The 11,815-nt window shown below is 37.4% G+C and overlaps 2 protein-coding genes across 4 annotated transcripts; one reads left to right on the top strand and one right to left on the bottom strand.

The window, feature by feature from the left end:
* Positions 1-3: 3 nt before the first annotated feature.
* LOC128670387 (zinc finger protein 771-like) lies at positions 4-3,459 on the top strand. The gene is made up of 6 exons (XM_053746016.2): positions 4-251; positions 375-900; positions 1,444-1,618; positions 1,830-1,924; positions 2,238-2,416; positions 2,696-3,459. Exons 1-6 carry the CDS (start codon positions 141-143, stop codon positions 2,858-2,860), a joined length of 1,251 nt encoding a protein of 416 aa, XP_053601991.1. The 5' UTR covers positions 4-140; the 3' UTR covers positions 2,861-3,459.
* Positions 3,449-11,505, bottom strand: LOC128670389 (dual specificity protein phosphatase MPK-4-like). 3 transcript variants are annotated; one of them, XM_053746019.1, is made up of 9 exons: positions 11,266-11,505; positions 11,050-11,195; positions 9,982-10,113; positions 9,621-9,720; positions 9,276-9,511; positions 8,806-8,954; positions 7,519-7,653; positions 5,620-5,809; positions 3,449-4,647 (listed from the first exon to the last, which is right to left on the bottom strand). In XM_053746019.1, the coding sequence occupies exons 2-9, from the start codon at positions 11,159-11,161 to the stop codon at positions 4,544-4,546; spliced, it is 1,158 nt and encodes a 385-aa protein (XP_053601994.1). In that variant the 5' UTR covers positions 11,162-11,195; positions 11,266-11,505; the 3' UTR covers positions 3,449-4,543. The 3 variants fall into 3 exon arrangements, with proteins under 3 accessions (XP_053601994.1, XP_053601993.1, XP_053601995.1); XM_053746018.2 differs by having other exon boundaries at positions 11,050-11,179; positions 11,266-11,495; XM_053746020.1 differs by lacking the exon at positions 7,519-7,653 and having other exon boundaries at positions 11,050-11,179.
* Between the last annotated feature and the right edge of the window lie 310 nt (positions 11,506-11,815).

The raw sequence follows: 11,815 nt of genomic DNA, 5'->3' as shown, positions 1-11,815 counted from the left end.
TCTTTCACCCGTCAATCAATCAATTTCAATCATCATCCTGCTTATTTCAAAAATCCACATAACTGTTATACACTTGTTTATCTAAACCATAAAACACTATAAACATTTACTCATAGTAGGAACTGTATAAATGATCAAATATGGACATGTCCAAAGTATGCCGTAGTTGTATGAAAGAAGTAGCTTCATGGGAGCGAGAAAATTTCAACCCAAGAGCTGTGGAGATGTTTTGTTTTTGTACAAATATTATGGTAACTTTTTATTTATTATTCGTTTTCTTGATTTTTGTAGGTATTAATTAAACTTTTGATTACACCACCTATAAAACAATACTTACCCATAAACTTTCGTGCTCAATACTTACATCTTTGTAGATTACCGAAGAAGACAAACTCCCGCAACAGTTCTGTTACGACTGCACCATAAAGATAGAATCTTCATTCACGTTTATCACAGAAGCACAGAAGGTCAACATAACACTAAAGAACATAATATCTCGAGCTTTAACCAGCATTATTGTGGAACCGACCGAGAGCCACAATAAGACCATTCAAAATCCAGTAAATAATATGAAGTTAACTTTACCAGATTACAAGATAAGTACTTCAGCAGATGATTACTATGAACCTATTTTATCTGAGGAAATTTGTAATGAAAGAAGTGCAGATATTCACCACATAGATATTGACATAAATAAAGAGAATGCATTAATACAAACTAAGAATGACATTGCTACTGAAGAACTAAATACTATGTCTATAGATGCTGGAAATGGAAGTGAGAATAAAAAAAATATCTGCCCTGTGTGTAGAAAAATGTTCACATCTAAAACCTGGTTTGATAAACACATGGAGAAGGAACATACTGGCCGGAAATATAGTTGCCCTCACTGTTCTAAAAGTAAGTTTTTACTATTGAATAATAGACAAGCCAATTCTGCAGCAGCAGGTCTATATCAGACAGCTTTGAAAGATTTATAGTTAAAAAATAAGTTATTGAAGAATCATCTTGATTCAACTCTGCACTATTTAATGACTCAGTTTTCTAGATACATCAAATAGGGTGGGAGACAGTAATTTCGGAGCATTCTGGCATTATTGTTGAAAATTTACAAAGGTACAGCGCAGATTTAGTTTTTATTATATTATATAACATCATAATACTCCGCTTCTTCAAAAAGAACTCTTAAAATTGTCTATTCATCCACATTTCAAATCCATTTGCATAGAGCATGTGTGAGAAATCTATTGCAGTTTGCGTTGGAAGCCAGTGCTAGAGTGACCATCACAGGTTTAGGTGGCGTAGGCCGCGTTTGGCGTCTGTGTTCGATGATGTGCATTTCTGGGTACGATCTACGGCATTTATTGCAGACCAGACATTTTCAATGTGGTAGACATTGAAAACATCTGGTCCGCAAAGCACTTATAACAATTTCCCTTCCAGCATTTGCAAAGAAGAGTCAGTTAAAGTACCACTCCACGACACACTCTGATGTGCGACAGTTCTCGTGCCCCGAGCCGGACTGCGGCAAGAGGTTCAAGAGACGCAAGCAGCTGGCTTGTCACGCTCGGTCGCACGGGGACGTCAGGCCTTATGCTTGTGATCTGTGCTCCAGGAGGTAATTGTATTTTTTTATAATGGAAATCAATTAGTTAACAATTTTCCTGGCCCCTGCCTTACGTCAACACTCCTCGGAAATGCTATCGTTGCCTATAATCTGTCTAAGATGTGTCCTATAGTTAGAAACTGATGTTCAGTTATAGTAATGTCACAGATTAGTAGAGTTCCCTTCACTTAAAGAAACTTATCAATGTTTTTTTTTTTTTCAGATTTAAACTGAAAAGTGTTTTAAAGTGTCACATGAAGGTACACGAGGACACCAAGCAGTACCTGTGTTACCACTGCGGGTGGAGCTTCACTCAAAGTAAGATTTAAAGTCTTAAGATCTCACCACTTTATTATTAAAAATTTAGTTCTCCGATTAGGCTTGGAGTAGTTTTTCTTTGTTATCCCTCTATCTCTTTTCAGTACTTGACATTAAAAGAACATTAAGAGACAATACAAAGAATAACTAAATAATAATTATTCCGAGGCTAATCAGAGGATAACGTGTTTATTAATAACGTTATAGTATAAAATCGTGATATAATATTCGTTAAATATCTTTATAATAATCAGTATGGAATTGTGGTATGGAAGTATGAATAAATAAAATATCCATTATATGTATATCCTAGTTGGCAACCTGAAAGTGCACATGCGCATACACACTGGGGAGAAGCCCTTCTCGTGTACCGAATGCGGGTTCCGCGCGGCCGCCGCCTCCAACCTGCGGCGCCACCAGCGCCGGCACCGCAACGCTGCCTCACATGTGTGCGGCACGTGTAGGAAGGGATTCTACGACGCCAGTGCTTTGGTATGCTATTATCATCTGCTTTTCATGTAACGATGGAAATATACAGTTATCGAAATATAGTTTTAGTACAATATGTGATAAGAGTAGTTGCTTGTCCCTGTCTCCCGTTTAATACGGCTCCATTTACTTTCTGCCATATTACAGCTGTCGGCTAAAGTTGAGTGTTATGTCGCTTCATACGTTTTCGAATGCACTGCGATTATGATGCATAGCTTCATATAAACTGTATATAGACAGATAGACGATTTGTTATAATAAACGAATGCTACATTCCCGCAGACGCGGCACACGCGCACCCACACAGGAGAGCTGCCGTACCAATGCCCGAGCTGCGCGCGCGCGTTCGCGGACAGCTGGAAGCGCAAGACGCACCTCATGCGCGCGCACCGCCGCGCGCTCGCCGCCATCCCGCGCATGCGCAGGGACGGACAGCCCGCCATCTGAACACACTCTCCACATCCGGCTCGAAGGACCATAATGGGTTTTTTTTCATTTACAGTTACGGGAAGAACATAATGACAGTTTATTCCAAATGTTAACGGATATATGACGGAAAATAATACGCAGTTATTATCCGGCTAGAAGGACCATGATGTATGTATGTAAGCGATTTACAAAAAGAATGGCTTCTTAACAGAATATATGTCAAAATACTGGCAGTTTGTATTTGGTACAACCAGTAGCACCATCAGTAGTTCTACGCGTGAGATGAGTGGTTATCAATAAATTCCCCACTTAAGATGATAATACATAACTTTGTGACGTCAAAAATTTACTTCAAACTATTTCTACTGATTTGATAAATCAAAATTAAATCATTTGTTCAGAAATTAGGCGTTCACGTCATATTCTAAATTAAATGATATTTACCAAAGCTACTATAGCATTTCGGAACGACCACTGCTGAGAAGAAATGCCGAAAGAAACTCATTCAAACAGTATTGGTCCCTATTATGCCAGAAAGGCTTACCATTCTTTAAATATAAATTTTTGTATAATTTTATCATATCACCCTATATAAAAAAAGAGTTATTTAAAAAATATTGTTTATTTCATTCTATACAAGCCAACAATTAACACGATATACATATAGAATACATAATATATATTTACAACATCTACAGAGGAAGATTTACTACATAATAAATATTATGAAGCACCAAAATCTATTGGTATAGGATTGATTTTATAAAGTCCAGTTTAATTCATATTAATACTAGTATTATTTTATTTCACTAGCTGCTTCGCTCCCGTGGGAATTTCGGAATAAAAAGTACCCTATGTGTTATTCCAGGTTATATTCTACCCGTGCACCAAATTTCATAACAATAAGTCCAATCGTAGTACGGCTTTGCTGATTTATGACTCGCCAACAAGTCGATTCGCAGTGAGACTTTGCTAACCAATCACAGTGCGCCATTGTGACGGAACGACAACCACACCGCAATGTGATAGGTTCGCTGCGTCTCATTTCGAGTCGATTAGATAGTGATTTAGCTGTGACAGCATGAAAGACTATCCCATTAAAATTAAGTATGGATACAAATCTGCCAAATAGAAGAAAACATGTCCAAGTGGGGATACAGCTCGGAAACCGCCCACCTGTGTATATCTCCCCAAACCAACACATACAAGCTGTCTTGTCCTACCACCTGCATGCTGTAGGATCTGTATGACGCCACAGATACTGTATCGGTGGGAATTACAAAAAAATACCCTTTTTGTCGCATAATTTTGTCCTATTGTTCATTATATCGATTTTACCATAATAGGTCTAAGGCATAATTAATTTTTTGTGGCATAATTAACTTTTAGGTTATGGTTTTGCGGGGCCACTTTTTACGCATAAACTATTTTGTCCTATTGTTTTGATAATAATTTTGGCATAATAGGTCTAAGGCATAATTTATTTTTGGCATACGGATAAATGTGGCATAATTAACTTTTAGGTTGGGTTAGGTTGGTTTTGGTTCAAATTGTTATGCGTAAACCATTATGCGTAAGAACGTTATGCTTAAAAATCTTTATGCCATAGTACAGTATGCTGTGTTACAATATGTATTGTATGTATTACCCGTATTGGTCTTCATAAATAAGATTCGCGTTGATACACTAAGAAGTAATGTCTCAGACGGTGACCTGCACGTTTTGCACGATGTTTGACCATTCCACCTTGGAGGGCACGAGGTAGAACGCCGGAGCCACTTTCTGGCCGCACGGACACTTACAGCCTGCCAATACAAATATATATATATATACACTAGCTGCGTCCCAGGGCTTCGTTCCCGTGAGATTTTTTATCCCGAAAGAACATAACATGGATGTTGATCCATAAAAAAAGTACATTATGTTAACATGTGTTGTGTACTTTTTTATGGTGTACTTATAATATTTTACTGTACTACCCGTGTACCAAATTTAAAAAAGAAAAATAAAGAGTAATAAACATACATACACACATACATACATCCTCATCCCACTAATGTAAAACAGAATGTTTCTTTTTTTGAGATATTTAAGCACTAACTATAACTAGCCATATCGCAACTAATATTATAAATGCGAACCAGTATTTTCTACTTGTGTACCAAATTTCATAACAATCGGTCAGGTAGATAATGCGTGAAGAGGTCACAAACAAACATACTTTCGCATTTCTAATATTAGTTGGGATAATAAAAATTAATTGACTCCACACTGAGTGAAGTTAAACCGTGCATCAGTGTGCAGGTTTCCTCACGAAGTTTTCCTTCACCGATAGCGGTCCATGAAAATTACTATACAGTCAGATTGGTATACAATCTCATGTGGATTCGAACTTGGGACCTATCAATCTTAACCACTTCACCACCTCGTAGTAGAGACTATGTGGTCGTCCAAATGAAAAGGGACCTTATGGCGGCTAGCACTTAGGTCTTTATTGCCGTTGTTCCAACACAAAGCAACGGCAATAATGGCATAAGGGTGAAATTCACAACCGTTTAAACGCGGCGTGTAGCGTTTCATTAGTGTCGCACTTTTTTTTTAAATAAAGTATATATTTTTTTAAATCAAACATTTTTGTAGTTTGAAGATTAGTTTTAAATATAATTTTATTGTAATTTTCCTCGGTAATATCGTGAAATTCAACCAAGTGCCAGGCGCCATAAGGTCCCTTTTGATTTGGACGGCCACATATAGTGTAGTACGACTGACAGACATACCCATAACCCAGTTGAAGCTGCCGATCTTGTTCTGACACTTGGGGCAGTGCAGTTTGCCGTGCAGTTCGTGCTGCACGCCGCGCATCCACGCCATGGGCTCCACGAACCACATCAGCGTACACGCGGACGGACAATCCCGTACTGTTATGTGTCCGTCCACTAGATTCGTCTCACTGTACCCGTCTAGCACCTGGAGGAATGACCCGAATACAGTTACCCTGCATGACTCAATACTTAATTAATTATTTGCATCCTTGATGTAAGTAACAGATCTTTCTTATATATAATAGTGACAATTAAGGACCCTTACGGGCGCGGCGATCGAAGAGGGGCTGACTTGTCCATAATTACAATATCATACCATACATTTTTAATTATGCCAAAAATAAAATGGGAGTACCTATTACTGATAATTTGTGCATAGTCAAAACATAAAAAAAATCGAAATCCAAAATTTATCAAAAAAAATCTATAATAATTGGTTATAATACTCAGAGGGTGCCACCTGACTACTACGCTTCATAGTAAAGGTAGGTTCAGTGCAGCGGTTCACACAAAGTCGATTTCCATTGTTCCAAATTCTGGCAATTCTTTTTTTATTTATTTTTTACCTACGCCAGGGTCATTGCACGCGAGAGCGAGAGAACACGATACACTATTAATTGGAATAAATGCAGTTTCAAACTACGTCCATAAATTCTTTGATATTTTGGGATAAACGCAAACCTCAGTAACTTTGGTGATAACTATAATATTTAAATTCGATTATTCACATGTATTAATAGATTCTTTAATATTAAGCTTTTAAATTTTTTGGCATAATTAAAAATTAATGGTGTATAAAATCATGAACCTCTATGGCGCGGTAATAGCGGCGAGTTTGCAATGAATTTGGGTTGGTGTGCTGTTGACTGTACTCAGAAAGTTTCATGTTTTTTTTAAGTTTATTTGAATTCAAATTCAAAATTCAAATAATTTATTCAGAAATTAGACCTTCACAGGCACTTTTTCTCGTCAATTTTTATATTTATAGTTATTTCTCACAAGCTACAAACTACTGGCATTTCGGAACGACCACTGCTGAGAAGAAATGCCGAAAGAAACTCATTTGAACAGTGTTGGTCCCTATCATGCCAGATCGGCTTACCATTATTGTTTGTTTACTAAAAGCCGTCCCAATTTCGCTCGGATAAACATAATAAATTGCAAACATTAAAACTTCATCAGGAATCATGTTATCTATGAAAGAAACATATATCAAAATCCGTTGCGTAGTTTTAAAGATTTAAGCAAACAGGGACAGACAGCGTGTTTGTTTGTATATCTATATTTTTCAAATCATATGCTAATTAATAATCATAAGACTGCACAGAGAATGTCCGTCCGCTGTCTAGAGGTCCTAGGTTCGATTCTCAGAACGAGCGAACATTCTGAACTTGCAACAGATATTTACATTACATGCATGCAGTTTTGCGTAATGCATATTGATAATCGCGGTAAATTATCTTTTTGTGTCATGTGATTCCCGCCTTAGAATAGGACCATTCCATATCGCATGTCGTAGGACAAAAAGGCAAAAACAGCATTCCCTAAGAGGGTTGACTTGACATCAGATACACAATCATAGCCAACCTACATAAAATGAAGAATTAGTCTAACATTCTACTTGGGGCAAAAATACATTTTATGTATGTTTGTAACGCGATAACTTTCGAACCATTGCTCGTTCGATTATGATGAAATTTAAAAGGTATGTAGGATATGCCAATGGAATTTTCAAGTGAATCGAAATTGGTTCAGTCCTTTTTGAAATATTCACAATTTTGTTAAAATTTATTGTGTCTAAATTCGCGGCGAACAAATATATATATATAGCTGCACTGTGAACACAAGCATCACCTGGCTGGGTCCGCCGTCGCGGCCGGCGAGGCCGCGCAGCCTCTCCATCAGGATCTGCCCGTTCTCTGAACAGTCCAATCCGGTCAGGTTACTCGGTGGGGGCCGGATACCCTTTTTGGCTAGTTCCACCTTCACCTGTTATGTTACGATATCTGTATAACAGTGTTGTTCACGACAGTTGTCCTAACTAAACGCCAATTTATACAAAGGCAAAATTAAAGGGTGTTTCCTATTAATTTTATCACTCCTCGGTGGCGCAGGAGTAGTTCAGAAAGTTCTTGCCACTGAACCGAGAGGTCCCGGGTTCGATACAAGGTCGGGTCATGATGGAAAATTATCTTTTTCTGATTTAATTATAGTATGATATGGGTCATGTATTTTACACCTGTAATAAATGATTTTTTTTATAGTCTGTATTTTGTGTCCCACTGGTGGGCAAAGGCCTCCCCTTCTGTCTTCCAAATGTCTCTATACTGAGCCATTTGATGCCAACCACGCCGAAACCTGTCTAAATCATCCCGCCATCTAATTCGTGGTCTACCTCGATGACTGCGCCCCTCGGGAACCCAATTTGTGGTGATCTGTGCCCATCTTTCTGGCGGCATTCGACAAACATGCCCCGCCCAAATCCACTTGAGCCAAGCTTATTATTATTATTATTTATATATAACTTCTTTAAGTTCTCAGCCGAGGCTGGTATTTTAATGACTGACACGGGCCATGACCATGAAGTGGCCATCATTTCTAGGGTAGATTAAGGGGGTCAGTCTGTGTGTCGTTGCAGGTGTCTGTGTCTGTACAGTCCATAAACTTCCTAACTATTCGACAGGATTTAATTAAGGATTGCTGTTTTCTGCATATTAATATATGTAAGGGGTTTGAGATTGAGTAGCTTGAGGGAATTATGCAAATGCTTGGGAATGACACCATATGTATTATTATTATTATTTTTATGTATATTTTTCTCCTCTTGAGAGAGGGTAATATAAGCAACTAACGCGGGCCTTAGCCAAGCGATAGGAGCAAGAATCTAAAAAGAAAACCCAGCAGAAACACTGGAAGAAGATAGAAATTTTCTGGTGATCTGGCAAGTATTAAGAATGGTGGCTTTCTGTAAAAGATAAACTATATACATCGGGATATTTAACGTTTTCAGGCTTTGTGAAAGTGATTTCGGTATTACCCCTGTTGATGATAAAACAATCTTTTTTATTATTATTATCAATTCGGGGACATGAATGTCGTAGCTGTACCAGCTTCTTGTGTACAAGCATTCAGTGACTGTACCTCTTTGGGTAGATGCGGTATGAGGTTGGTGTGTCCCGCGACGATGCGGCGACACGTCTTGCAGCGGTACACGACGGGGTCGGGCCGCTCCCGCACCAGCCCCGGGTCAGGCTTTACCAGGTCCGCGAATTGCTGGGGAAGAATTTTCACTGAAACAGATACATAGTGTTTAATCGTGAGACCGACACTGTTTCTTTAGGCATTTCTTTTAAGCCGACGTCGTTCCGAAATGCTAGTAGTTTGTAGCTTTAGTGAGCATTATATTTTGAATTAAATTGACATGGAAAAGTGCCCGCGAAGATCTAAGATGCATTGAATTTTACTTTAATATGAAAATACATTTTTAACACAAGCTTTCACAGACAAGAAAATGTATACACTAAAATTATCGTTCAACCGAATTAAATAAGCCCAAACTCTAGATAGAACTGAATGTAGATATAATACTGACTGATAGAATAGAACTGTACCTTGCTTCAACTTCTGCCCAGCCATCTTCAGCCGGAACTGCTTAAACCTCGGATCATCCTTGTTGAGCCTGTAGCCCATGTGTCCGAACAGTTTGAGCTGAGCTTGGAACCCCATGTTAGGATGGATGAACCGACGCTTGCTCTTCACCAAGTCAAAAGCTTCTTCGTAGCAGAGTCTGTATTTTTCCATAATGTAGGCGACTACGACTGCCGCTGATCGGGATACGCCGAAGTAACTGAAATTAAAATTATATTAAAAAAATAATTTCATAAGTACCAAATGTATGCTACAGTTCTTGGCAAAACATCAAATGAACGCCAAAAATCATTTAAAATAAGACTCACCAATGAACAAGGACTGTGCCATCATCACCTATAGCTTCCTTTATAAACTCATTTGTTTCTGGCAGATGACTTATTAAGTCTTCCTTGGGCACGTCAGCCACTAAAAATATAATTTAGATAGTCAGATAATTTATGGAAGGATAAGAAGAACTGTTAGACTAACAATGTGCCATTATTTTACCGAAATTGCATGGAAACTGTCTATTGCAATGCAACATGCGAAGCCTAGCTCTGATATGCTAGTGGTTTGTGACATTGAGAATCACAATCATAAGCATTTAAAATATTTGATGCAAATTTCATTGTTTTCCTTTGCTTCCCGAAGCTCATGATTCCATTTACCAATAAAAAAACAACTTACACTTAATATATTTGAATGTGAGATTGGCCCTGTCAAGTATGCTCCGCGGCAGGGGTACCACGTCTATGGTCAGCACATGAGTGACCTGCAGCTTCTCCAGGGTCTTGTAGTCTCGTGCACATGCTAGGTTACCTAAAAAATTTTGTAATGAAAATATTAACATTTTAGGAAAACACAAATGTTCACTTGCTCACCTGACATAAAAACATCAGTCTGGATAAGTAAAATAAGTAACCTCAAGATGTGTGTATGTCTGTATGTATGTCAATTGAAATGTTTGGTTGTTTAACAAAACTCTTATCTCTGACCCCAACCTCCCAGTTCCTGATTTTGATCTTCCGCGAAAATACTGGACGCAAATAAGATGCGCCGAATTGCTGTGCAGATGGAACTTCTTGGACAGTCCTCTGTGTCCCTACGGGGAGATCCAAAGTATGTGGCACGTCACTGACCTCTGCCCATTATACTCTATTGAAGGCGGCATTGTCAGGATCCACGCAGCCAACAATGTTGTCCAAAAATGGATTGATGGCTTGCCTCTCGATTTTTAGTACTAGTTTGTGTTGTATGGGAAAAAAAACCATTCGCAAATAATAATAATTCAACTGTAAACACCTTTATTTAATATTTATAAAGAAATAACTTTTCTACTTCATGAAGAAATTTAAAGTCTTGAGTTTGTAAGAATTTTCTACTTCATAAAGAAATTTTGTATATAATAAAATCTTCAGTTTGTAAGAAGCTTGACTCTTGAAGCTTAAGGAGCTTGAGATAAAGGACATATTTTAATTTGGTATGAATTTGCAATAACACACAGGTATTATTCCAGACTTTATTCTACCTGTATACCAATTTCTTATAAATCACTTTATTTGTGGGCCTGTGGCCCTGAGAGAATGACATGGATACTGAAAAAAATCATCTGAGCCAAAAAATATTTTATTCAGGAAACTAAATAACGGCTTTAGACTATTTTAATAAAAGATGAGACCAGAGAGAGATTACTGAGAGAGATTGTTCTTTTTTTGATTCTTATACACTCGACAGGAAGATGAGAAAACTATTTACCTAGATATAGCCTTTCATCAATCAGATCAACACTGACGTCCAGATTGTCATCCTCCAATGGATCCTGCGAGTCAGATGCGTGGATCTGAACATCAGCAACTTGTTTAGCCATTTACTTAACCTAATTTCCCTGTAACAAAATTTGACTGTTTGAATTAAAATTAAATTGAAGGACAAATTTATTGATAGAATATAACAGAATGTATTGTAAAGTACCTATTTTAGTAATTCACAATGTTTTAAATAGGTAGGTACTCAATTCGATAGCAAAATCTTTGCTTGAGAAAAATCGATAAACTGAACAAGAAAATGTTGGACACTTTTTATTTATATAATGTTTCAAATACTTAATATTTATACATTCGGTGTTATAAAGTGATTAAATTTACTCTTTACTCCTTTTTTTATAAATAAACAAACAACTAGGTAGATACGCGAACCGCGAAAAATTTAACTGAATGACATTTTAACAAAGACTATTTGACATTGACAAGTGGTGTATTATTGAACCGCAGTTTATGGATTTAGTACGTACTTACGGAGTACCTACTAATTCCATGCCGCAGTTATAATTATTATATTAGGTATGTAATGGCTATGACACGACTTAATAATAATTTTTATTGTTTTCACAGCGTGACTATAGTAATGCATCTCACCTCATCTGTTTTCATACCAGGTATTCTTGGATTGAAAATACCTACGTGTTGACAATATAACTTTCTATTCTAAGCCAAATATAAAATCATAATAAAATGAGAAGTCT

The sequence above is a fragment of the Plodia interpunctella genome, chromosome 5, assembly GCF_027563975.2.
Source record: "Plodia interpunctella isolate USDA-ARS_2022_Savannah chromosome 5, ilPloInte3.2, whole genome shotgun sequence".
Lineage (NCBI taxonomy): Eukaryota > Metazoa > Arthropoda > Insecta > Lepidoptera > Pyralidae > Plodia > Plodia interpunctella.
The sequence above is the reverse complement of the archived record's forward strand: the minus strand, read 5'-3'. Positions and strand labels throughout refer to the sequence as shown.

Bases quoted from the DNA above. Each gene is read 5' to 3' on its own strand.
- LOC128670389 (XM_053746019.1), bottom strand. From the start codon at position 11,161: ATGGCTAAACAAGTTGCTGATGTTCAGATCCACGCATCTGACTCGCAG. The intron at 9,512-9,620 runs GTGAGTCTTATT...TTTTAATTTCAG, and splicing joins GGCACAGTCCTTGTTCATTG to TTACTTCGGCGTATCCCGAT. The intron at 5,810-7,518 runs GTGATGCTTGTG...TCATTCCTCCAG, and splicing joins GCGACGGCGGACCCAGCCAG to GTGCTAGACGGGTACAGTGA.
- LOC128670387 (XM_053746016.2), top strand. From the start codon at position 141: ATGGACATGTCCAAAGTATGCCGTAGTTGTATGAAAGAAGTAGCTTCA. The intron at 1,619-1,829 runs GTAATTGTATTT...TTTTTTTTTCAG, and splicing joins TGTGATCTGTGCTCCAGGAG to ATTTAAACTGAAAAGTGTTT. The intron at 1,925-2,237 runs GTAAGATTTAAA...TGTATATCCTAG, and splicing joins CGGGTGGAGCTTCACTCAAA to TTGGCAACCTGAAAGTGCAC.